This window comes from Prionailurus viverrinus, chromosome C2 (genome assembly GCF_022837055.1).
Source record: "Prionailurus viverrinus isolate Anna chromosome C2, UM_Priviv_1.0, whole genome shotgun sequence".
NCBI lineage: Eukaryota > Metazoa > Chordata > Mammalia > Carnivora > Felidae > Prionailurus > Prionailurus viverrinus.
In genome coordinates this window covers 75,542,618-75,568,173 of record NC_062569.1, presented here as the reverse complement: position 1 = coordinate 75,568,173, position 25,556 = coordinate 75,542,618, and the positions used below count along the sequence as shown (strand labels likewise).

Below are 25,556 nucleotides of genomic sequence, written 5' to 3'. Positions count from 1 at the left end.
ATGGAAACCAATTTGACAATAAACTTCATATATTGAAAAAAAAATTGTGTGATTATGTAACTGACCAGATGGTCTCTCTTTTGCATTGGTCAAATGGGAGGCCCACCTATAGTGACAGTTCAGTGGCACTCCTAGCCTCATTCATAGACTATCTTCATGTCTCCACTCACATATTTAATCATCTTTACCCTGCTTATCATTTATGCAATCATTATATTTTAGATACCTTTTAAGTTTTCAAAACTCCAGAAACACAGTAAGACTTCAGTGCATTTTATTTATTTATTTTTTATTTATTTATTTATTTTTAAATTTTTTTCAACGTTTTATTTATTTTTGGGACAGAGAGAGACAGAGCATGAACGGGGGAGGGGCAGAGAGAGAGGGAGACACAGAATCAGAAACAGGCTCCAGGCTCTGAGCCATCAGCCCAGAGCCCGACGCGGGGCTCGAACTCACGGACCGCGAGATCGTGACCTGGCTGAAGTCGGACGCTTAACCGACTGCGCCACCCAGGCGCCCCAATTTTATTTATTTTTAAAACGCACTGGGGCGCCTGGGTGGCGCAGTCGGTTAAGCGTCCGACTTCAGCCAGGTCACGATCTCGCGGTCCGTGAGTTCGAGCCCCGAGTCAGGCTCTGGACTGATGGCTCAGAGCCTGGAGCCTGTTTCTGATTCTGTGTCTCCCTCTCTCTCTGCCCCTCCCCCGTTCATGCTCTGTCTCTCTCTGTCCCAAAAATAAATAAAAAATAAAAACGTTGGAAAAAAATTTAAAAATAAATAAAATTACTCATACTTTTCTTGAGAGGAATTGATAATTCAAATATCAATGTCCAGGTAGCATGATAAATTCACATATGAGCCTGGGAGGGGGTAAAAAAAAATCTTTGTATTTCTACTTATCTATTAGTTATTGAGAATCCTTACATCAAACTTTTAAATGACTGCTAAAATTCCCATTATAGACGAGAAAGCTGAAGCTCCTGGAGATTAAGTAACATGTCCAAGTTCTGAGTTGGTGGATCTGGTTTTCAAATCTTGGTCCATCCCATGTCAAGATCAACATCTTTTCCATCTGTTCCCCTGCTTCCAGGATAGACACTAAATATCCAATAGTCTAGTCCTGGGGAGGGAATAAGCATAGCCAGAGGTGAGACAGAGTAATGGCCTTGGGGAGTTCTGTCCTATGATAAGGCAATTCGAGGCTCCCAGTTGGGAGACAAGCCATAGACAGGGGTTGAGCCTCTGGAGTGAGAGGTACTAGCAAGATCTCTTGTGTTACTGGAGGGCATTCGGGCCCCAGCTGGCCAGGCCTGGGTGTGGAGGCCAGCTTCCAGGACAGAGGAAGGCTTAAATGAGAACTGAGAACTGAATGAGAAACCCTGTTTTGGGGTACTAGTAGTTGAGAAGGCCTGGGCAGGAGAAGGGTGCTACAATGCTCCCAGAAGACTCTCCAGCACTTTGAACCATTAAAGTAGTTCTTTGGGCCAATAAAGTAGTTCTAGATCCCACCAGCTTTGCCAGTAGGGCTCCTACTCTTCCTTCAGATCTGGGATTGCCTTAGGGACCACAGCTGGGTACAGCAGAGCAGGACACCTCAGTTCAGTAAGTACTAATTGAATGTCTGGTGTGTTCTGGGTGTTAAAGGAACACAGAACAATCATCCCAGGTCCTGACCTTAGGGACCTCGCTGTTCTGTGGGGGCAGATAGGTGTGAAGGGGGTCTGTTAAGGTCATGGTAGCACTCACATTCACACATCTCTCTTCCAGGGCCATGTTCTGCAATGATTTAAAGGAAAAGTATGAGAAGAGGATCATTATCAAAGGGGTTGATGCTGAGACCATGCACACTCTTCTGGACTACACATACACCAGCAAGGCGCTGATCACCAAGCAGAATGTGCAACGGGTCCTGGAAGCTGCTAACCTTTTCCAGGTGTGTGAAGAAATAGTCTCAGTGCTTTCCTCTGGAGCAGGGGAAAGCAGTGATTCCTCAGAGATCTGTCTGGACTGGCTCTCAGGCCTATACCTGGGACATACATACAACCATTCTCATACCCACACTTAGTTGGGCCTCTACTTACTTGAAAGTCAGAAGATGCTCCTTTGGAAGTTTCCTCAGAGGGGGTGAGATGTGGCATTGACTCCTTAATGCCATAAAGCCAGAGCAGCTTGGTGCCTGGAATCTATATGTATTTCCTGACTGCAGTAACTACAATTTGCAGAAGCCTAATTGGAGCCAGGGGTTCCAGTCACCACTTCATATTCATAACTTCGAATCCTTACTGGGAAGGAAGGGAAGGCAGTTTCTTCTCCCTATTTTACAGGTAGGAAGAGCAAGGCACAGAGAAGGGGGTTATTTGCACCCTAGGCCTTCTGCATCCAGGGGCTACATGCTTGCCACTAGACCCTACAGTCTCTCTGGGAGCAAGTGTCTAGACTTGGGGGGAATGCCTGACCTTGACTGGTCGGCACTTTGCGGTGGGTATGAAAGAAGAGCACTTTTCATGAGGGGTATTGCAGAAGATAAAAGACAACCCTGGGGATTAATTAAGTTTATTCATTTATTTTGAGAAAGAGAGAGAGCGCGCGCGCGCGCGCACACACACACACACACACACACACACACACGTGGGAGAGGGGCAGAGAGAGAGGGAGAGAGAGAATCCCAAGCAGGCTTTGCACTGACAGTGCTGATGCAGGGCTCAAACTCACTAACCTCGAGATCATGACCTGAGCCAAAATCAAGAGTCTGATGCTTAACAAACCAAGCCACCCAGGTGTCCCTAGGATTAAGTTTTATTGTTTCCTTTTGACTACATTTGTTTCAATCTGACTACAAGTATATTTAGCTTCATTGACTAATTAGATCCATAGATTCTGTCAGTTGCATCCACAGTTATCATTGGGGCCCCATCCCAAGTTACTATCTTTGCCTAGGTCTAAAAGTACACCTTAAACTTGGTTTTGCCGGGTGAAGACAGAGATTGTCTCACTGAGGATGTTGAGATTTATTGACAAACAGAGTCTAGGGACAAACCAGGTCATTCCCAGGGACTGAGACAAACATCAGATCTTGTGCATGGTTTGGGACTTGGGGAGGTGGTATCCTTCTGAATCCTCAGTAGGTCAGTGGTTGAGGGGAAACAGGTGGGGAGTGAGGGGCCCAGAGTCAAGACCAGGGGCTATGGGATTTTTTTTGTTGAGACTGGAGCCTAGGCAGGATCTGTGGAGTCCAGCAAGGAAGGGAGAGTAGAAAGAGGGAGGAAAGTCAACTATAAAACAGCACTGATGAGTTACGAATAATTGCCAATTTTATTGTCTCAGCTTTCTCAGGGTATTGTAAAGATACAGAGCAAGTTACTTCCATCAGGACTGGTCATGCCTTCTGGTGATGTGTCCAAGTCAGTTACCACGCCCACATACAGCCCTCCCTTTCGCTGTCCTTACCTGCTTACGCCTTTAGCCTTACTAACCGGCAGGGAAATACTCCTCATTACGTGGAGTGAGGGACTCAGTAGCTATATCGTATTCCTTCCCTCCCCCACAACTGCCTCAACAATCTGACCTCAGCGAAATCCTTCCCAGGTCAGATAGGGCCTCTATCTAGTTCAGCTTTTACCTGGGGGCTAAAACAGAGCTTCACGTATTCTACAGTGGGTGTGTGGGTGTGGGTATATGTGCAAATCTTTATTTAGCCTCCTTTTTTTCAGTAAGATGTCCTCATGTGTCTTTCTCAGTTTCTGGTGTCCCTGAGTCCAGAACCTCTCTTGTGTGGTTTCTCCAGAGATAAATCTTTTCCAGCAGGAACAAAAAAATCTATCTTTTGTTCGGTTATAAGAGGTGGGAGGAGTCCCAGGAGGCTTAAATTCTTCTTAAACCCACCCTTGTTATCAGCCCCATCTGCCCCGGCCTTGCTATTTCCCTGGGACTTTAATATTTCTGCTTTCTGGGGTTCTGAGGGACAAACTCCTTTGTAGGCACTTGGTCTGACCTCTCTTCTCTCAAAAAAAATCACTCTCCAGTCTTCACATTCTGTGGTTTGGGGTTACTGATATCTCCTGGTTTCAGTGAGGATGGAGTTTGTGTTTCTGTTTCTTGTTCTCCTTTTCAGTTTTGGGTGATTTTTATAAAAACTCTTTAGATAGTAAAGACTGTTATCTTTTGTAATAATGTTGCAAATATTTTCCATTGGTTATTTGACTCATGATTTTTAGTAATGACTTTTTTTACATATAAAATTTTAAAATTCGTGTTCAGTCAGATCTATTGATCATCTCCTTGATGTTTTTTGCCTTCGTTGTATGTTTTTAGAAAGACCTTCCCTATTGCTTAATTATATACTTACTCACTTCTAATTTCTATTAGTTTTGTTATGTCCACAGCTTTGATATTTAAATCTTTAGTGTATCTGGAAATCATTCTGGCATAAAGTTTCTCCGTTGTCTTCATTGTCGTCGTCCTCCTCCTCTGCCTCCTTTCCCTCCTTCTCCTCCTTCTTCTCATTTTCTCTCAAGTTGTGAGCTTCAACAGAGATTTTGGTTTTAATGAGAGGTGGAAGGAAGAGGAAGACAGAGACAGGATAGAGATAGAGCACGTTCTGTTTATTATTGATTCCCCTATCCTGGTAATCCCTCACCTCAAAATTTTCCAAATCTCATTCACTTTCTAGGCAAAAAATAGTAAGTTCTCTCTGAGGCTGTTTTACTGATTTTCCTAATGAGTGTTAATTCTTATGAAAACAAGAGAAGAGTGCTCTAGGTGTCTGGTTAGAAAGTCTGTTGCTTCTGGATAACTTGCTTTGAAGACTCAGTGTAGAAAACTGGGGATATCTTCATTCCTGAAAACACCACAAAGGACAGAGATTTGTAGGTTGTTGAAATCACTTTGTGGTCTTAAAAAAAAAATATTCTTTTGAATGGATAAAACATACCCTTGTTCCAAATTCAGAAAAACAGAAGGGGAGACAGTGAAACATTTTGCTATCTTCACTTTTAGTAGTATCTTGCTGTCCTTTGTATTCTTTTTTTAAATTTTATTTATTTATTTGTTTTGAGAGAGAGAGCACGCGTGCATGCTCTTGTGTTGGGGGGGAGGGGCAGAGAAAGAAGGAGAAAGGGAATCCCAAGCAGGTTCTATGCTGTTAGTGCAGAGCATGACACGGGGCTCGATCTCAGAAACCATGAGATCATGACCTGAGCCAAAATCAACAGTCAGATGCTCAACCAACTGAGCCACCCAGGCGCCCCTGTCCTTCATATTCTATGCACACCCCAGTGTATATGTGCATATATCATTCCCACTCTTTGCTTCCAGTTTTTAACACAAATATTGGTGCACTATACACTTTTTTTTTTTGCATCTTGCTTTTTTTGGCTTCATAATATATTTTGGAGATTGTTATATATCAATATATACAGAGCCTTTTTGATGGCTGCATAATGTTGTTGGGATCTCCTCAGAAGTGAAACATGTTGAGTTATCTGTAATAGTCTCTTATAAGGCAGAATGGTGGATTAGAAAGAGCATGGGTATTGGACTCAGACAGAACCTGGGTTTAAATCCCAGTTCAGTCATTTATTTGCTGTGTGCATGTGGACAAGTTACTTAGATTGTCTGAGTCTCACCTTTCTTATTTGTGAAATTAGGATGATTATAATACTTACCTTTCAGGGAGAGTTATTGTGAGAATTAAGTGAGATGCTATTTGTAAAATACCTAATACATAATAGATGCTGGGTAGAATTTTCTTCCCATCATTTGTGCGTTAATTTTTACTTTACTTTGGATAATTTGTGCCTTGAATAAACTGACATTGAGCTGTGAGGACATTTTCCTATGCTATACCCCAAGTTTTGCTTTTTCCTGGATTAGGATTTTAAGAGACCATGATTTAAAGTTTTGTTTCATCATGTTCATGTAACACTTGGTTAGTAGAATGAATTGGACTGGTGCTATATTTAATTGACTCAGAATTGTAGATGGAGAAAAGTGTGCCAGAGTTGGCATTTTATCTTATTATTTTAGAATGTGCACAGAAGCTGATACCACCTTTCTTGGATGGAAATCAATGGGAACCAGATGATCTTGGTGTTTTCTACCCCATCTGGTAGTAAAGGGTTTTAGCTGTTACACCGTCACTGTGCCTCAGCTGCCCCCTCCCTTTCTACTTCTCTTTTCAAGTTTCTTCCTGTTATCCGTTGATTCCTTCTATGCCAGAATTTCCTAGTCCAGAAAGAGATAATTTGATTGACCAAGCCAGTCACCGCTAATGCTGTTTGAAAAGACCTTTTCATGCAAAGCAACTTCATGAGTTGCTGGCCTCCTGAAGACTGATAACCCTGGGGTCAGCTACCATTACCACTGTCATTGGTCCAGTCAGCTGTGGCACAGGGTGGGACAGTTTCTTTTAGGAGGAAAGTTAGGGTGTGGCAGGTACTAAATGGACTGCCACGAGAGGAACTTTGCAGTCACTTAGCTGTGATTAATTAGCCAATTATGGGGAGAAATATATTTTCTCCAAGTAGTTTCTAGAAAGGTAAGAGTAAGAGAAGCAGCTATGAGGAAAGGCCCAAGCGACCCTTCACAATGTGAGGCAGGGTTTTTGAGATGAATGTCATTCAGTGGGGGCTGCAGGGAACTTGCCTTATCTGGAACTTCAGGCTTCTGAGTTCTAGATAAGCAAGGCAGTGAGAAACTGTAGAAACTGTAGGTGTGGGACAATGGCTATAAGAACTTGGTAAGATTTTTCGGTTGTGGAGAATTGCCATGTTAGTTTGGAGAACTTCGTCATATTTGTTACTTTCATTTTTATTATTAAAAACTCATGAAAGAATAAGGGTTTGTGAGCCTATCTGCAGGATAGCAAAAGATGTGAGGTCAGGGAGACCATGCTTACCCTTCATTTAGTCTTGGGACAGAAGATGGCTAAGATAACAGAGCAGCTGGTTAGAAGGAGCTTGGAAGAGAAAGGGAAATCAGGCTGAGACCTGAGGGGTGATGTGAGGAAAGAAAGAGGGATGCCAGAGTGGTGGCCTGGTCATCTGGCCTGGGGCCGAGAAGACCCAGGTGGGGCCTCCATAACACCTCTGGGGCTGAGATCTGTATGGATGAGGTAGCCATGTAGTCAGTGGCTGACCCGGATGGCTGGGACTAGCTTCTTGGCTTACTCAATATCTGGATCATAATACATAAATATTTGTTGAATTGGTGAAGGCATGTGTCACTCTTGTCTATTACTAGCTGAATATGAGGACTGCCTCAGAAACTGCTCAACGCCCCATCAAAAATTGCCTGACCTCCTTTAAGAGGACACCAAGAAGCTCACTCCTGGCTTTTAGAAATGTTGTGGGCTGGTAGAGGAGGAAGTATTCCACAGGTTCATACTAATAATTGCTTCATTTTTAAGCACCCACTAAGTGCAAGGCACCTAACAAAAGCAGGTCTCACTCATTACATTATGTCATTACAGATGAACTTGTGTTGTCATTGATAGGGACCCACAGACTGTGTCTACCCACCATCGGAATAGCCAGTGGATCCAGGCAAGAAAACCAGCCCAACTATTTCTTTGCTACTGTCTAGAGAAAATCAATCTGTTGACTGATGCATCCTCTCCCACACATTCCCTTTGTCAACCAATGTTGCTGTGTGGCCATTGTAGGTGATAAGAAATTGGGGTTACTCTCCTGGGTCCGCAGGACAGTAATAGTTGTGCTTCCCAGAGCATTCACAATATGGCAACTGTTTTGCCTACATGGTTTCATTTAAAATGAGGTATGTATTTTTACCCCCAATTTTTAGTGATGTAAAAGATCAAGGTTTCATGGCTAATGAGAGAGGAGCCTGGATTTCACCCCTATCTGCTTATGCTAGCCTGTGTGTTCCCCTCTACATACTGCGTGCGTCCCTCAGAGCAAGGCCTGGAGCAAGTCAGGATCCTGAAGGCAGCTGGGGCTGTTGGCATCCTCAGGGAGGGCTGCCAAGTGGAAAATTCTGGAAACCAGTGGGGCCCTGTAATTGTGTCAGCAGGTGAGACTGGCACAGCTGCCACCCCTCATGCCTGACTCCCTCTGGGGAAACCAAATGTCCCCATCTCAACAGTGAGCCTGCTGCTGTCCACACAGTGTCTCTTTAAACACATTTCTGTGTTTAATCTCAATGTTCACTCTTTTTTACTTTTAGGTATAACTTACGTTTAGTAAAATGCACACATCTTAAATGTACAGTTTTTGATTTTTTACACGTGTTTGCAGTCACGTAACCACCACCCAGATCAAGCTCCAGAACATCCTTGGCATCCCAGAATGCTCTTATGCCCTCCACAGGTAGTACCTCCCCAGGGAGAGCTATCACTCTGGCATCTGTCACCATACATTAGTTTTGCCTCTCTGAATTGCATATTGTTCTTGAGTTCTAATTAGTATAGAGGATCTAAATCTGACGCTACAAATGTAGGTGTGCAAAGATAAAAGCATGATTTAACCTATTATTTTTCTAACATTGAACTTAATCTGTTTCCTGAGCTTCCCATTCTATCAGTGATAGAAATTGTAGTCAACCTAATGATATCTCATTTCAGGAAAGCTTCATCAATTTAGCATCTGGTTTGCTTAAATGGTTCCAAGGGGGTGTTTACAGATTACCAGGACATTATAGAAAGAGGCATCTGGCCCAGGCTTACCATGGTTATTTGCATCATTGGTCTATGCTGGCACCTGCTGGAACATCTGTGTTCCCATTGGTCTCTCTCTGATCATTGACTCCTTCAGCCGTGGCATCAGCTGGAAGTCCTCAGGCCCACCTGGTTCAGGCCCTCAGTCTTTGTGGGTCACTGTGCATTCTCTTTGTCCCGTTTGCAAGGCCTCCTCAGGTCTGCCAGTCCTCTCAGTGATTTCTTTGTCCCTCTCAGGAACACACAAGAAACTTCCATTTGCTTGCCTGTGCCAGTCTGGAACTATAGGGAATTTGGAGCAACTGCCATAGGTCCCCTTTGTCTAGAAACAACACATTCCAGCTTCTCTTCTGCTTCTGCTATACTGGGCTGCCGCTTTTCTGATTTCCTTTAGGAAGCCGAGGCACACATCCTTTTGCTCTCAGCTCCACAATCTCTAAGGAGCTTTTTGCTTTTCCTTTACTCTAGAGTTTGGCCTGGGTTGGGAGGCAGGGCATCATCTCAAGGACCCACACCTGCTTCTCACTTTATCGCTAGACTCTCCTCTTTTTTCTTGGCTCCGGAATCATTATTGGAAAAGCTGGCTGCTACATTATCATCCATTCTCCTACGTCTGTTGCTTTGACATAAACTGTATGCCTAGACTCTTTGGTATTCTGGCTTTTCCAGTTCAAAGGGCCCAGTTATTACTACTAACTGGTGTTTCAAAACTAATTTTCTACTGTAGGTTCTGAAAGTGTATTTAGAAACTCAAAAATCAAAATTGTCTTCTTTTGTCTATCCTATCATTCTTTCCCTGGGTATTCAGCCCTAGTTGCTGCCCATGGGTGGTGAAATACAGGAAGTGGGATATGGGGTTTTTGTTGTAATGAAAATCCATGTTACTACCAGATTTTGACTTTTACTTCTACCTAATTTCTACAAATTACTAACTATTTACTACATTCAAGGTACTTTGGAAGAAACTATCGGGGAAATAAAGACAAAAATTATAAATATTGATCACATTTGTTTAGCAATTTATTGTATTCTTTCCCCTGCACGATCCATTCTGATGTTGACAATATTTCTGTGAGTGGGCTGGCCAGGTAATTCCTTCACAATGAGACTGCAAAGTGGGCTTTATTATTCTCAACACTTTCCAGACAAGGAATCTGTGGCTCAGAGAGAGTTCAGCTCATCAAAGAGTTGAAGCCATAATCAGAGGCCTAAACCCAAAACTTCTGACCCCTATACCTGCCTCCCGCCACTACCCCCAAAGCCTCAAAAGCAAGGACTCCCACTGAGCTTTCAAACCACAGGGCAATCCAGCCAGACCCCAGGGCAGAGTATAGGGTAGAAAAACGTTCTGGCCCTGAAGGAGGTGGCATTGACTTGGACTTCATAGAATAGGTAGGATTTCAACACGTGGCAGCTGGGTTGGGGGAAAAGTATTTAGGCAGAAGCAAAGACTTAAGTTTCCACTTCCCTACCTGATACCTTACCTGTTGCAGCTGTCTGCTCATGGACCTGCTTCTCAGGACTTGGCTTTGCTTAGATGCCCTACTGCTTCTGTGCCCTAAATTTGCACGTGCGCACGCGCACACACACACACACACACACACACACACACACACACCATATCCTGAGCATCAAACATATCCCAGACATAGTCATTCCATTTAATCCTCATAGTGGTGTCCCTTCTTGGCCTTCATCGTGTCCCTGGGCTGAGTCACTAAGCTCCAGCACTTGCCTCTTGACTCTTAGTATGGCCCATGTGGCTCCCTCATTGTGTGCTGCTGGCCCGTTGGGGGCCCCACTAGCTCCTCTGAAAATTCAGGGGCTGTCTGTTGCCTGAATCTTGACCAACCTTCCCACACCCTTTCCTTTCTCCCTGATCCCACTTCTGAGGTCAGTATACCTCTATAGTTGCCTCAGTGCCCCAGAACCTGCCCCACCTTAGTGAGTGGACCTTTTGCAGGTCTTAGCTCCCTTTCCTGCTCACCCCATATAGTTTCCAGGAACCAGCAGACCCCTCAGCCAAGTCTAGAGCAAGGACTGAAAGTTTGGAGCAGAGGACATCCTAGGAGTAGGGGGGCGGCGTATGCCCTTTGGTCTGAAGTAGATTATCATCTGAGAGAGGGGGAAACGGGCAGGGATGGAAGATTAGGATCAGTGGCAATTTACAAATTTGAAGTATGAAGATCCTTCTTTCATATCAATACACACCCCATAGAAAAAGTTTTATTTTTTATGACTATTATCTGAGAAGAAAAATGGTGACAAAAAATATTTACTATGAATTCATAAACAGGGGTGCCTGGGTGGCTCAGTTGGTTAAGCATCTGACTTTGGCTCAGGTCATGATCTCACAGTTCAAGAGTTCAAGCCCTGTGTTGGGCTCTGCACTGACAGCTCAGAGCCTGGAGCCTGCTTTGGATTCTGTGTCTCCCTCTCTCTCTGCCCCTCCCCTGCTCATGCTCTCTCTCTCTCTCAAAAATAAACAAACATTAAAAAATTTTTTTTAAATAAATAAACTTAAAAAATGAATTGACACTTTCAAATAAATTTGAAGTTTTTAAATCTCATCAACAAATTATATGCTCTTCACATACGCTGATTTGTTGGGGCTTGAAGGTAAGAATACCAATGTCTTTATACACCCTTTGCAATAACTGTAAGGTCACTTAGGGACTGTGGTCAATGGAATTATTGATTTGGGTCAAAATATGGCTTCAGTTTTTCTGGGGTGGATTTGAAGGCACCTCTAGGGAGATGTGGAATTACATTGGTTAAGTCTGTTAAGATCCCAGATTCTGGAGACCCTGAAGGGAAGCAGAGGAAGGACAGTGGAGATGGGGAGCAGGGCGTACATTCTCATTGAGACAGACACTTCTCATGGGAACTGCAGCTATGTCTCAAGTGGTTTCTTTGATTGTATTTTTAGTCCTTGTTCGAGGTCAGGTGCCTGACTGTAACCTTTTGCTCACATGTCCCCTCAAACAGGAAGTTGGCTGTCTGTTGCCATTATCTGTCATCGCTCAGCTTTAATAAACAAGTTCATGTGTCGTTTGGACAGGCTGAGAATGAAAATTTACACTAGCATCTTAAATAATCTTGAATACGAAGAAATAATAAACACATATATTTTAAAGAAAACAATTTCTTGTTCCCATGACTCCCCTGCCCATCAGCAGTTTCTCAGCCATTGATTAGTATGCTGCTCTATACCCCTCATACTCAAAAGTATTTATTGAAGCATATTCTGAGGGGAATGTAGACAATTTGGAGATCACCACTACCCTTGTTCTCATAAGGCCTCTTCAGACTCTCCTTGAATTTTGTTAGCTCAACAATGTGACAGTTACAGAGGCAGTGTGATGCCCAATGAGAAGAGTGAGCTAGCCATGACCTTGAGCATCATCTGTACCACTTACTGTGTGGCCTTAGGCAACACACTCAACTCTTTGAATTCTCTATTTCTTCCTTTGTGCAAATGGTCTGTGCTAATACCTACCTTATTATTACTTGTTAAATAAAGTATATTTGTTAAAAAATAAAATTTATTCATTAAAAAAAATGGGTGGGAAAGTGTCTAGCATAGGTCTTGGTACATACTAGGTATCTGAAAACTATTTTCCTCCCCTCTCTTCTTTTTGGCAGAGTTTGTGCTAGGGGCTATTAGAAATAAAAACACAAATATGACCCAGAACCTGCCCTTGGGATGCCTGACTGTTGTACAAAGGAGAAATGTAATTGGTGCTCCACAGAGGGTCAAGTGAGTCGCTCAGTGGAGCACAGAGGAGGCAGGGATTGATTCTGTGTTGGGCAACTGAAAAAGCCATGAAGCAGGAAGTGGCTTTTGAGAAAGAACTTCATGAATTGGCAGGATTTCTCCATTTCTTTTCCCTTCCCTTATCTTTCATTTTCCTTTCTTCTTAAGCACATATTGACCCAGAATTAAAAATGTCCAGAGGCAGAGAAGGCTTAAAACACAGTCAAGACTCTCTGTTCTTGTCGTCCTGGCTCTCCTTCTTGTGTTGGCTTTGTCCTCAGGTGCATGGATACTAGAGAGCAACTCACAGCATCTCCTGTAAACCCAATTTTCAGAAAACTGCCACAGGTGCAAACAGATGCTTGCACACTGTTGTAGGGGTTCACAGACTCTGGACCCCCTCCGTCAGTCCCAAACTTAACACTCCAAATGAAAAAAATAACCTGTGTGTAGATGAGGCGATGGCCATGGTACTCCTTCCCCTTTTTTTTTTTTAAGTTTTATTTATTTATTTGCGGGGGGGGGGGGGGGGCAGAGAGAGAGAGAATCCCAAGCAGGAGAGGGAGAGAGAGAGAATCCTCTGTCGGGCTCTGCACTGTCAGTCGAACTCACGAACCGTGAGATCATGACCTGAGCCGAAATCAAGAGTCACTTAACCTACTGAACCACCCAGGCACCCCTCTTCCCCTTTTTTTGAAGTTAATTTAAAAGGGGCCTTCTCAGTTGAAATTGGGGTGAGCTATCCTGATTCCTTTTTTTTTTTTAATTTTTTTTTAACGTTTTTTATTTATTTTTGGGACAGAGAGAGACAGAGCATGAACAGGGGAGGGGCAGAGAGAGAGGGAGACACAGAATCTGAAACAGGCTCCAGGCTCTGAGCCATCAGCCCAGAGCCTGACGCGGGGCTCGAACTCACGGACCGCGAGATCGTGACCTGGCTGAAGTCGGACGCTTAACCGACTGCGCCACCCAGGCGCCCCCTGATTCCTTTCTTAAACAGTGAAGCTCTGGAGTCAAACTTGTCTGGGCAGCGAGAGCAGGATTTTAACAGAGTGATGAGAGAGGAAGCAGGTTCAGGCTGATGAAACAGCCTGAGCACAGAAAGGCTCTGTGACAGACAAGCTTAGGAATGTTTGGGGAAGGTGAATAGACAGGTCTGACTGTGGAGAGGTTCTATCAGGGAAAGTCCTGGTGACAGTGTACAGCTTGAGGGGTAAGAATAGGGCTGCCTTCACTTTCAAGCAGTGGAATCACCGAACTGTGTTATATAGCATTTATCACAGTTGTAATTTGACACGTGTGTGATTATTTGATTACTGTTTGCCTTCTCCACTCGTCTGTCAGGTCCAATGAGTACAGGCACTGTGTCTCTTTCTGCTCACCTCTGTTGTCCGATACTGACTGATGGCCTACTACATAACAGATGTTCAGTACACATTCTGGAAATTAACAAGTGGATGAATGGGGGAATGAATGGTGTCTGGCTGGGGAGGGACACTCTGGATCAATGTTTCTAACAAATGTGAGCTCCAGTACTTGGTTTGATTCTCCTTCATGGTTTCCTTCTTTGCTTATCAGTAGTCATGAAGCAGGGGTAGGAATTGGCACCTTGTGGGTCAAGCTTTCCTCCAGGCAGATCAGATTACTGGAGCTCTTGTTGGTGAATTGTGCAAATCATGGTTGGCATCTGCCAAGCCCTTGTCCTGTACACACACTGCTCGACCTGAGGAAGCTTGAAGTTGTCTTAAAACATGCATTTTTGGAATTAGATAAGACTGCTTCAAATTTTAGCTCTACCTCTTATTAGCTATAACTGTTTGAGGAAATCACCTCACTTCTCTGGATCTCCTTTCCTCATCTATAAACCAGGAAAGATAATAAATATCTACTTTATAGTATTGTGAGGATTAAATTAGCTCAGTAATATAAAGGGGCTGGCACATCATAGGTGTTCTTTGTTTTATTTTTTACATTTTATTTTATTTTCTCATTGTGTCCTTGAAAATTGCAAGGAGTATTTCTTTTCTTTTTTCTGGTTTTAAAAGCAACTTCATGCTCAGTGTAGAACATTTGTTCTAAACAGCAAAGTCTAAAAGAAAAATTAGCAACTGCATTTGAGATAAACACGATTCGCATTTTGATGTGTTACCTTCAAGTGTTTTCGCCATTCATGAGAGACTTTATTGTAAAACAGATAATTCTGTCACATGGTGGACAATGCAAGGGAGGACATAAAGGTAAACAGTGAGAAGTAAGCCTTCCTCCGTACCCAGACCCCAGCCACCAGTTCCCCTCCTCAGAGACAACCACTGTTACCAGGTTCTTAGGTGGCCTCCTAGAGACAGTTTACATATTTAGAAAATCCGTTTTATTTTCATACCATCTTATTCTTATGCAAACACTGGAATAGTGTATGTGCTATTTACACTAGAGGCTGTCACAAAAGTGAGTTCCCTTTTAGCGCTCATAGATATCTCTGTGGGCAGGGCCACATACGGCTCTGGTGACAGGTTCTGAGGGCTCAACAAGGCTTGGTCTCAGATGTATATTTTTACTCTTTGAACTGAAAATCTGCAGACAACTCAACAGGTGTTAGAGTTCTCAGTCTCAACCGTTTCTACAGTTGCTCATGCGAGGAGTAGATCTGCAGGCCATGGCTGGAGCCAGCTGACAGGGCAGTCTGAGGTAGAATTAAAGCTACTCCAACATTTCATTGACCCTCAGTCAATTTTCTTAAAGTTTATTTATTGATTTTGAGAGAGAGAAAGCGGGGAGGGGGGGGAGGAGGGGCGAAGAGAGGGAGAGAGAGAATCCCAAGCAGGCTTCATGCTGTCAGTGCAGAGCCTGATGCAGGGCTCGATCTCACAAATCTGTGAGATCATGACCTGAGCCAAAATCAAGAGTTGGACACTTACCCAACTGAGCCACCCAGGCGCCCCTGACCCTCGGTCAATGTTTTCTAAACTGACAATTGGAACGAGAGTTCTGACATGGAAAGGTAATATGTTGCAATTGGGATTGATCCAAAAATCAGGGATGTGTGCCCCCTAGAATGCACTGGACTGAAGACCAAAGCCCAATCATTATAAGACCAGTCCTGCCCCTGCCCCCACCCTTCAGGCCCCACAACTCTGCTACCCTCAGCTCCTGTCACTGGAGCCTCTTCTCTGCAGGCTACATCCATCCCAGTGCAGGTCTGTCCCATTCATACTGTCACTGGGCCCTGCCTTCAAATTGGCCCTCCCTGCCAGGTCCTCTCCACTCAGCCTCCCTCTTTCCCTGTTAATTCATCAACACAAGAACACTGAGACCTTGACTCTCCATGGAGCCCAGTGGATATGGAGTGGGGATAGGAAGTTGAATGTGTTCAAAGCTAAGCTCCAGAGAACAGTGAGTAAGAATGGACTGATACATTTGAATATCGTATACTTGAAACTAATGTAACACTGTATGTTAATTATATTGGAATTAAAATTAAAAATGAAAAAAAGAATGAACTGATGCATTTGAGACACCTCATCTGGAAAATGAATATTAAGTAATATAATGGATATAGCAGTGCTTTGTAAAGTGTTAAGTGCTATATAAACATAAGGGACTCATATTTTTTTTAAGTTTTTTTAATTTATCTTGAGAGAGAGAGATAGAGAGTGAGCAGGGGAGGGGCAGAGAGAGAGGGGAGAGAGAGAATCCCTTTTTAATTTTTTTTTTTTTCCAACGTTTATTTTTATTTTTGGGACAGAGAGAGACAGAGCATGAACGGGGGAGGGGCAGAGAGAGAGGGTGACACAGAATCGGAAACAGGCTCCAGGCTCTGAGCCATCAGCCCAGAGCCCGACGCGGGGCTCGAACTCACGGACCGCGAGATCGTGACCTGGCTGAAGTCGGACGCTTAACCGACTGCGCCACCCAGGCGCCCCGAGAGAGAGAATCCCAAGTAGGCTCCACGCTATCAGCACAGAGCCTGACGTGGGGCTCGAACTCACAAACAGTGAGATCATTTCCTGAGTTGAAACCAAGAAGGGACTCATATTTTTATGAGGATGATGATCGTTTAAAACTAAGACACGTAAACCAACAATTTTACAAATGAACTTTTAAATTACAGAAGTGCTACTTCATTTTAGAGGATTTATAAAGTATGTAAAAAAAAAAGGAAGAGAAATTCTCAGAGTCTTATTAGAGAGTGTGGTACCTTGTATTATTTATACAGTATATTCCCTTTCTATCCTTATGGGACTGTCTCTGTGGGAGGATTGTTTTTTCCTTGACAACAGATTTTGCCACGTGACTTACTCTGGCTGGTTAGGTGTGAGTGGAAATGGCATGTGCAACTTCTGAGCTAAAATTTTAAGAGCCTTTCGGTAGCTCTGCTGTCTTTTTTCTCCTTCTGTCATAACACTGGTATATAACTCAGTCAAGGGCTTTTCAGTCATCTTGGAATGAAGACCCCTGTAGGACATATAATGTGAGTGAGAGATAATCATTTATTCTTGTCAGCATCTGAGATTTGGGGGTTGTTTGTTACTGTAGCAAAAATTATCCTAAGATACCTGATATCCTGAGATATCATACCTGTTAATATTTTGGTGTACACACTTCAGCCTTTATTTTTATGCCTGTGTCCCATATTTTCAATAAAAAGTGGATTATAACATACCTATGGTTTTGTGAAGTGCTTTTCTCATTTCAGCTGCAAATGTTTTAGTATATATTTCTAAAAGACAAGGATTCTTCTTTAAACATAATCACAATACCATTACCACACTTAAAATGAATAATAACCTGAATTAAGGATCCCAATAAAGTCCATACTTTGCACTAGCTTGATGTGTCTCTTACATCTCTGTGCGTTTTCAGGTTCCTCCTCTCCGTCTCTCTCTCTCAGCCTTGTGATGTATTTGTTGAAGAAATTGAACTGGCTGTTCCGTAAAGTTTCTCACAGTCTGGATTTTGCTGATGGTATATTCCCATGGCATCATTTAACATGTTCCTCTTTCTGCTGCATTTCCTGTAAATTGCTGATTGAATCTAGAAGCTTGATCAGGTTCAGTGAACAGATTTTTAAACTCAGTACATTATGAACATTTTCTATGTCATTTAATATTCTTGTACATACTTTATTAATGACTACAGGGCTGTTGAAAACAAGAATGTACTATCATTTCTTTAGCTATAGTCCCCTATTGTCAGTCATTGGGATTGTTCTAATTTTTTGTTGCTACACACAACTCCCTGATAAACCTCCTTGGGGACTAATGGTTTTCTGGCCTGATTTGCCTCCCTTCTGTTCTCTTAGTTCCTGCGGATGGTGGATGCCTGTGCTAGCTTCCTAACAGAAGCCTTGAATCCAGAAAACTGTGTTGGAATACTGAGGCTGGCAGATACACACTCCTTGGACAGCCTGAAAAAGCAGGTGCAAAATTACATCATCCAAAACTTTGTGCAGATTCTGAACTCTGAGGAGTTCCTAGAGCTTCCCGTGGACACTCTGTACCACATCTTGAAGAGTGATGAGCTATATGTAACAGAGGAGGCTCAGGTGTTTGAGACTGTGATGAGTTGGGTCCGACACAAACAGGCAGAACGACTCTGCTTGCTCCCCTACCTCCTTGAGAATGTGCGCTTGCCACTGCTGGACCCGTGGTACTTTGTGGAGACGGTGGAGGCAGATCCTCTCATCAGACAGTGCCCGGAGGTCTTCCCGCTGCTTCAGGAAGCCAGGATGTACCACCTTTCAGGCAATGAGGTGAGCTGACAATGAGCGACACTAGCTAACCAGTGAGGTAAAGGAGTCTGCGGGCCTCACAGAAATATAGGTGAGGCTGGCTTACAGAACCTTACTTCACGGTGAAGACAATTGCCACACCATCTACGGTTTGAGTCAGGCAGTTCCAGGTGCCCTGGATTTCTGATCTGTGAAATGGGGATGATACCGCATCATAAACAGCTACTGAGAGGATTGAGTGAGATAGGAAATTGCTCAGCACCATGCCCAGCACATCCTTCCTCTACCCAGGGTTTAAGGGTAGAGGTTGGTGGGGGTGACGTACACAGGACAGAATGCGCCCTGTTCAGTCACCATTCCACAGGAGCACAGCTTTCCTAGTTTGCCCGCTCTGGGAACTGCGAGTCTCTTGGATATCCTGTGAATGTTACCTTGGTTCAGACTGTCGTTGTTTCCTTTCCGAATTTCCAAAAATTCCTCAAAACTCACCTTCCTGCCCTCAGTCTGACCTCCCTCCAATTCATTCACCAGCTGGATAATCTAAAACTCAAGCCTCATCATTGTGTTCTTGGGCTTACCCTCTTCGTGGCTCCCCGTGACTCCCAGGATCAAGCCCACACACTTCCTGCCTGAGCTCCTGTTGCAGGGAGTATGGCCGGAGTCGCAAAAGAGGAGTCCGAAAACAAAATGCAGTTAAGTGAAGTTCCTCATACTCGAGTCGGAATGAGGCCCTGACTCCAGAATGAAGCTTCTTTTTATTAGGATAATTGCTAAAGACTACGTGCATAAAGTCAGCTAAGTAAGTGTGTTAATCAGGCTAATGGTTTAGCTTTTTTCAAGGTTGAATTTTGAGTTAATTGGTTTCTATACCACTAGGAAGGGTCAGGTGTGAAGGACGATCTGGCCCTGGGCAAATGGCTCTAGGTGTTCCTTAGGAGCCGCAGTCGCATTCAGCTGTGTAAACGTGTCCTAAGCCCTTGCACCTTCTCCAGCCCTTCCCTTTTGAAGTCTCCTCCCTTGAGCCTTCCCTCCTGCATCTCCCACATCTCCCAGAGCCTGGCCCTACACTCTTCACCTCCTGCCCACTTCTCTAGCTCCATCTCCAACCTCTCCCTTCTGCTACACCCCAATGCTCTGCTTCCAATTCCCCAAAGTGGACGTGCCTTTTCACCCTCTATTGCAGGAGAATGAGGTGCTGTTCAAATGCCTTTTCCTCTCTCCATCTAATTAACTTTTACTCTGGCTTCAAAAAGTTAAAGCATCATCTTCTTCAGAGACCTCTCTCTTCTCATAGTCCCTGGTGCATTGCTCTATCGTAGCATCAACCACTGCGTGGTAACCATTGTGTTCCTCATCTGTAAATATCTCTATACTGGGAGCTTGTAATGGTAGGAAATATATCTTATGGGACTTTTCATCTCCAGACCTTAGGAGAATCCCTGGTGTAGAGTAAGTGATTGGTAAATGTTTGTTGAATGAAGAAATGAGTACCAAGATGATGAATACATGTATCATTTGGATGTTCCTGGTTCTGCTTAACAAATTTCTGAAGAAATGTTTTATTTAAATATTTATAAAGGCAAAAATAGGCTTAGTGGAGAGGAACAAAACTATCAGGAAATAATACTATAGGGATAGTGTATTTAAAGCTTATATACATGAACACACACACACACACACACACACACACACACACACAGACATATATACCACTGTCCAGTAGATCTGGGATAGGCTACCAAAACTTCATTAGGCCATGGATAGAAATCCTAGCCACAGGTGGTTTAGAAATTGTCTTTCTGAGGCCCCTAGGAGCCTCCTTCTTTTCCTGTGTGTCCTCTTCTCATTCTTTGTTGCCCTCAGATCTGCTGTCACTGGTTCACTCTGCAAATATATCCTTAAATGTTTGGCAGAATTTACCAGTGATACTATCAGAACCAGGAGTTTTCTTTGTGAGGTTTTTAGCTATAAACTGTATTTCTTTAGTAGATATAGGGTTATCTATTTCTTCCAGAATGAGCTTTGGTAGTTTGTGTCTTTCAAAGAAGTTGTGGAATTTATTGCCATAAAGTTGCTCACGGTATTCCTTTATTATCCTTCTAATAACTATAGAATCCATAGTGCTGTCACATCTCTCATTCTAGATATTGGTAATTTGTGTCTCCTCTTTTTTTTCCCCCCCTGATCAGTCTGGTTAGAGGCTTATCAATTTTATCAAAGAAACAGCTTCTGGTTTCATTTGTTTTTATAGTTTATTTCGCTTATTTGTACTCCGATCTTGATTATTTTCTTTCTCTGCTTGCTTTGGGTTTGATTTTCTTTGATTAAAAAAAATTTTTTTTAATGTTTATTTATTTTTGAGACACAGACAGAGTGTGAGTGGGGGAGGGGCAGAGACACACATACACACACACACACACACACAGATCTGAAGCAGGCTCCAGGCTCTGAGCTGTCAGCACAGAGCCCGACGTGGGGCTTGAACCCATGAACCATGAGATCACGGCTTGAGCTGAAGTCTGGCACTTAACCTACTGAGCCACCCAGGCACCCCTAATTTTCTTTGATTTTTTTTAAGTGGGAGCTGAAGTCCTTGATTTGAGAACTTTCTTTTTTTTTTCTAGTATTGCCAGCAGTGCTATAAATTTCCCCCTAAGTACCACTTTAACAGCATCCCATATATTTTAATAAGCTTTATATGTATGTATGTATGTATGTTTGTATGTATGTATATATTTAGTTATTGTAAATAAGTCCTAAACACCAGCTATTTGCCAGATATGGCCCTGGGCACTACAAAAACAGTTTCTGCCTTATGAAATTGATGGTCTGTCAGCCAAGACAGGAAGCAGATGAACAGTGATGAGTACACAGAGGTAGGAGTCTAGGCAACCATATGGGCCCTGCCCTATGCTGGATATGTGGGTCACTGGCAGATGGCTCAGCACCGGGCATTAAAGCTCTCATAAAATTGCAGACTGTGTCAGTCTCTGCAGCTGCTCTCAGTTCAGGGTCTTGATCAACTACACTTCCAGTATTCTAGCTATTTTTATTTCTGCTTCCTGTTTCCTAAGTCCCTGAAATGCAGGTGATAAAGGTTTTCCTCTTCTATAAAATATCTGTACTATGCCTTCTGCAAAATTGCTGCTCTGAAATATGTGCTCTCACTTCGGTGTTTGCAGCGTGGGGGAGAGTGGGAGACAGAAATCTTCTCCAGACAGAAATCTTCTGGAGACAGAATCTTCCAGATTCACCAGAAATCTTCTATCTGGAAGAGTTTCCAGTGGCAGGAACTTGGGCTTGCGTTTAGGTAGATCTGAGTTTTAATCTTGACTGTACAATTTACTGACAGTGTGACCTTGGGTAAGCTACTTAGCTGCTTTAAAGCTCTGTCCTGCCCTGTAACGTGGAGATAATGATGTCTACCAACTGATACCAGTTGTTCTGAGAATTAAGTAAGGTAATGAACGTGATGTGGTTAGCAGCATCTGGCTCATGGTGTAAGACCCCACAAATGAAGACTGTTCTCGTTCTTCTGCAGTTCCTTTATGGTGCTCTGTCTCCCACAACCAAGCATTTTCCTTCTCTGAAGCTAACATTTCTCTTTTCACTGTGTCCTAGGGTTGCTGATTTATTGTCCTAAAACCTCCCCAGGGCACTTTCTCATTCCCATGTTACAGTCTTGGTAGCTGAACCAACCAAACACAGTGATCTTCGAATCAGGGTCTCATTGCCAGTTGATTCCCTGAAACTCCCGTCTGTTTGCTGCCTGAATGATCTTGGGTTTACTCCTCAGAATAGTAGTGAAAGCCTGGAGGCTAGTCTCTGAACACACTTCTCCCCTTAACCTTCCTTTTCCAAACTTGAACCCTTCTTGCTCTATCATTATCTCTCCCTTTTAACCTTGTTCCTCCCCTAAGCTCGTGGAGGTGGCAGTGGTGGGATATTTTAGAACCCTAAAAGCAGATGTCAATCCACATTTGATTTAGGGGTGGTAGCCAGTACCTTCATTGAGAGAAGTCTTTTGGGGCAGAGAAAGTTTCTCCTGTATTTAATTACCTCCTAAATTTCCTGCGACCACCTTGATCTGTACCAAAGACTGCTCTGACCTGTGTGGTGTCATTCATTCCTGAAGACAGAGGGGGCAAAGGCTCAGCCTTGAGGACAGCTTTGTTGAAGCAATATGATCACTTCTGTTGGTCCTCTAGTACAGGCCCTGTTAATGAGTAGTCAGTAAGGTGAAACTGCCTGTTCTATTGAAAAAATTTTTTAATGTTTATTTTTTGAGGGGGGGGAGAGAGAGAGAGAGAGAGAGAGAGAGAGAGAGAGAGAGAGAGAGAGAAAACAGGGGGGAGGGGCAAAGAGAGAGAGGGAGACACAGAGCCTGAAGCAGGCTCCAGGCTCTGAGCTGTCAGCCCGACAGGGGTCTCAAACCCACGATCCACAATGTTTAATGTTTATTTTTTGAGGGAGGGAGGGAGAGAGAGAGAGGGAGAGAGAGAACAGGGGGGAGGGGCAAGGAGAGAGAGGGAGACACAGAGTCCGAAGCAGGCTCCAGGCTCTGAGCTGTCAGCACAGAGCTCAACATGGGGCTCGAACTCACCGGCTGTGGGATCATGACCTGAGCCGAAGTCGGACGCTTAAGGGACGGAGACACCCAAGTTGCCCCTGCCTGTTCTGTTTTTAACAATCTGAAAATAAACTGGTTAGGCCTGATTGTTGCATGCGATTCTTTGGCAAACACTTCTGTGTGTCTGCAACAAAGTTGCACGTCTCTGACTTCAGACAGGCATGTCTCATGCCTTTGGAGTTAATATTTTGCCAAATGTAGCTGTGTTTACAGTTTGATAATAGTGCCACCACTGAGGAGTCCTGTGGTGCCAAGTGATAAGGCAGGTCTTAATACCCAGCAATTCCATCAACTAGATGCCTGTATTAGTTTTCTATTGTGGTGCAACAAATTATCCAAAACTTTACAGTTTAAGACAACAAACATTTATTATCTCACAGCTGGCAGGAATCTAGGCTTAGTGGTTTAGTTGGGTGGTTCTGGTTCATAGTCTCTTACGAAGTTGTAGTCAAGCCATTAGCTGGGGCTGCGGTCATCTCAATGCTCAAGCGGGGTTGGAGAATCAACTTCCAAGCTCATGCATAGGATTGTTGAGAGGTGTCTGTTCCTTGCTGGCTATTGGCTAGAAGCCTCAGTTTCTGCCAGATGGGCTTCTCCATAGCAGCTGGCTTTCCCCAGAGCAAATGGCCCCAGAAAAACTGAGAGAACAATCAAGATTAAAGCTATAGTGCTTTTGGTAACCTAGTTTCAGCAGAGATATACCATCACCTTTGCTGTATTCTGTTGGCCCAGGGACCAACCCTGGAATAATGTGGGGAGAACAACATAAAATGTAAATATCCTGAGGTGGGGATTGCTGGGTACCACTGAGGAAGCTGTTTACAACAGTGATCTAGACTGGAAAAAAATATCTGTATCAGGTCCTGAGTTACCTAGCTCTCCTATTCATTCATTCATTCATTCACTCATTCAACAAAGGTTTATAGAAACTCACAACCTCCAAGCACTGTTCTTGATGCTGAGAATCCATTGAAGAATAAGGGCTGTTCCTGCCCTCAGGGATCTTCTAGTAAATTACAAAGAAGTATGCAAAGTGCTGTGATGGGGAAATTCAGGACTGTGGGAACACGTGTGGAAAGTCAGGAGGCACCTGGATGGCTCAGTCAGTTAAGTGTCTGATTCTTGGTTTCAGCTCAGGTCATGATCTCATGGTTTCATGATTTCGAGCCCTGCATCGGGCTCTGTGCCAACAGTGTAGAGCCTTCTTGGGATTGTCTCCTCCCTCTCTCTCTGCCCCTCCCCCACTTGTGCGCGCGCGTGCGCGCACGCTCGCGCTCTCTCTCTCTCTCTCTCTCTCTCTCTGGTGCACCTGGGTGGCTCAGTCGGTTAAGCATTTGACTTCGGCTCAGGCCATGATATCCAGGTTTGTGAGTTCAAGCCCCGCATTGGGTTTTGTGCTGACAGCTCAGAGCCTGGAGCCTGCTTCGGATTCTGTGTCTCCCTCTCTCTGTGTTCCTCCCCTGCTCCCATTCTCTCTCTGTCTCTCAAAAATAAATAAAGATTAAAAAAAAAAAAAGAAAGTCAAGAATAGGCTCTTGGAGGAAAGGACAATGGGACATTACAAATAGTGCCAATGACTTAAAAGGTAAGTGGATGGGGAAGTGGTGTGGGAAATCAAGGACAGATATTAGGTGGGGATCCAGATAGCAGGCAGAAATGCAGGGGTTTTAGTCAATTGGAGCAGAGTCTTACATAACCCAGGACTCAGGAATGGGGTACCAGTCTGGGAATCAGGAGTAAGATCACAGTCCACTCCCCTACTGGCCAGCAGGCTATTGAGGCAGGAAAGCAGTCACTATGAAGAAGATAGGGGGCTTTGGAGGGAGGCTGAGGCATGGCTCTCAGAGCTGGAATAAAGGTCATGTGGGGACCAGTTCTGGGAGGAACCCATTGCTGTCCTCTAAGCATTGCCCTACAATCCCTAATCCTCTTGAGAGGTTGTGCTGTGAACCAGGGTAGATAGTTGGAAAGAAAATCACAGAGTGGCAAAAACTGTCTTTGGTGCTCCTCTCTCAGCTCCTGTCCTGCCAGCTTGGTATTCTCATAGTGCCTCCAAGTTCCCAGGACCACCCCTCCCACCTTTATCTCAGTTGTCTTTTCCACTGTCAATGCCCTCAGGTTCTGCCCATTGCCCCACACATCCTTACTTTCTGCTGGCCCCCAGAAGAGAGTCCTGCCACAGACTTTATGGCCATGAATTGAGGATGCAAAATTTATTGTATCTGACTCTTTGGTACAAAAAAACGAAGTCTGTGATGGACAAGTAGAGGTTGGATTTGGCTGGCCTGATTACTTGTGACCATTGATTGGATTCACCACTTAGGGTGCAGTTTTTGCTACTGTAACTTGTTTGTTGCATCTGTGGTCAAGACTGAAGCTTCATAGTCTGTGTTAGGTCAGCTTGACCTTGCAGGAAAAAGCCACTTTGGTCATCTGGGAAATGGGTGCTGCCTCTCTGTCTCCCATCAACCCTCCTGCAGAACCTTCCCCACTGAGCCCAAGGGACAGATGGAACCAGGAGGAGGGAAGGCGTCCCCTTTCCCTAAGAATGCTGGTATGACATCTCCAGCTGCTCCTACCACTATGACTACCTGTTAAGGGCTGTGCATGTGCCAGGTGCTCTGCTCATCCCTCTACGTCATGACTTCATGAGTGTTCACAATGACCTGATGGCACAGAAGTGATGACAGGCATTTGCAGGGATTGTGTTGCTTCTCCAAGGTCACATGGCCATACGTGATGAAACCAGGGCCAAACTCTGGTGTGT

At 44.0% G+C, this 25,556-nt stretch overlaps 1 protein-coding gene across 13 annotated transcripts in view; it reads left to right on the top strand.

The window, feature by feature from the left end:
* KLHL6 (kelch like family member 6) overlaps nucleotides 1-25,556 on the top strand; it is a 156,251-nt gene that overhangs the window by 72,990 nt on the left and 57,705 nt on the right. For 12 of the 13 annotated variants that reach the window (XR_007155668.1, XR_007155666.1, XR_007155672.1 and 9 more), the window contains 2 exons: nucleotides 1,771-1,936; nucleotides 17,731-18,180. Coding sequence is in view for 6 of the 13 variants with exons in the window: in XM_047875481.1 (XP_047731437.1) it covers nucleotides 1,771-1,936; nucleotides 17,731-18,180 (616 nt within the window). In the remaining 7 variants the exon portion in view is untranslated. Of the gene's footprint in view, nucleotides 1-1,441; nucleotides 1,606-1,770; nucleotides 1,937-17,730; nucleotides 18,181-25,556 lie in introns of those variants that run through there. The other variant, XM_047875484.1, reaches the window with a different exon arrangement.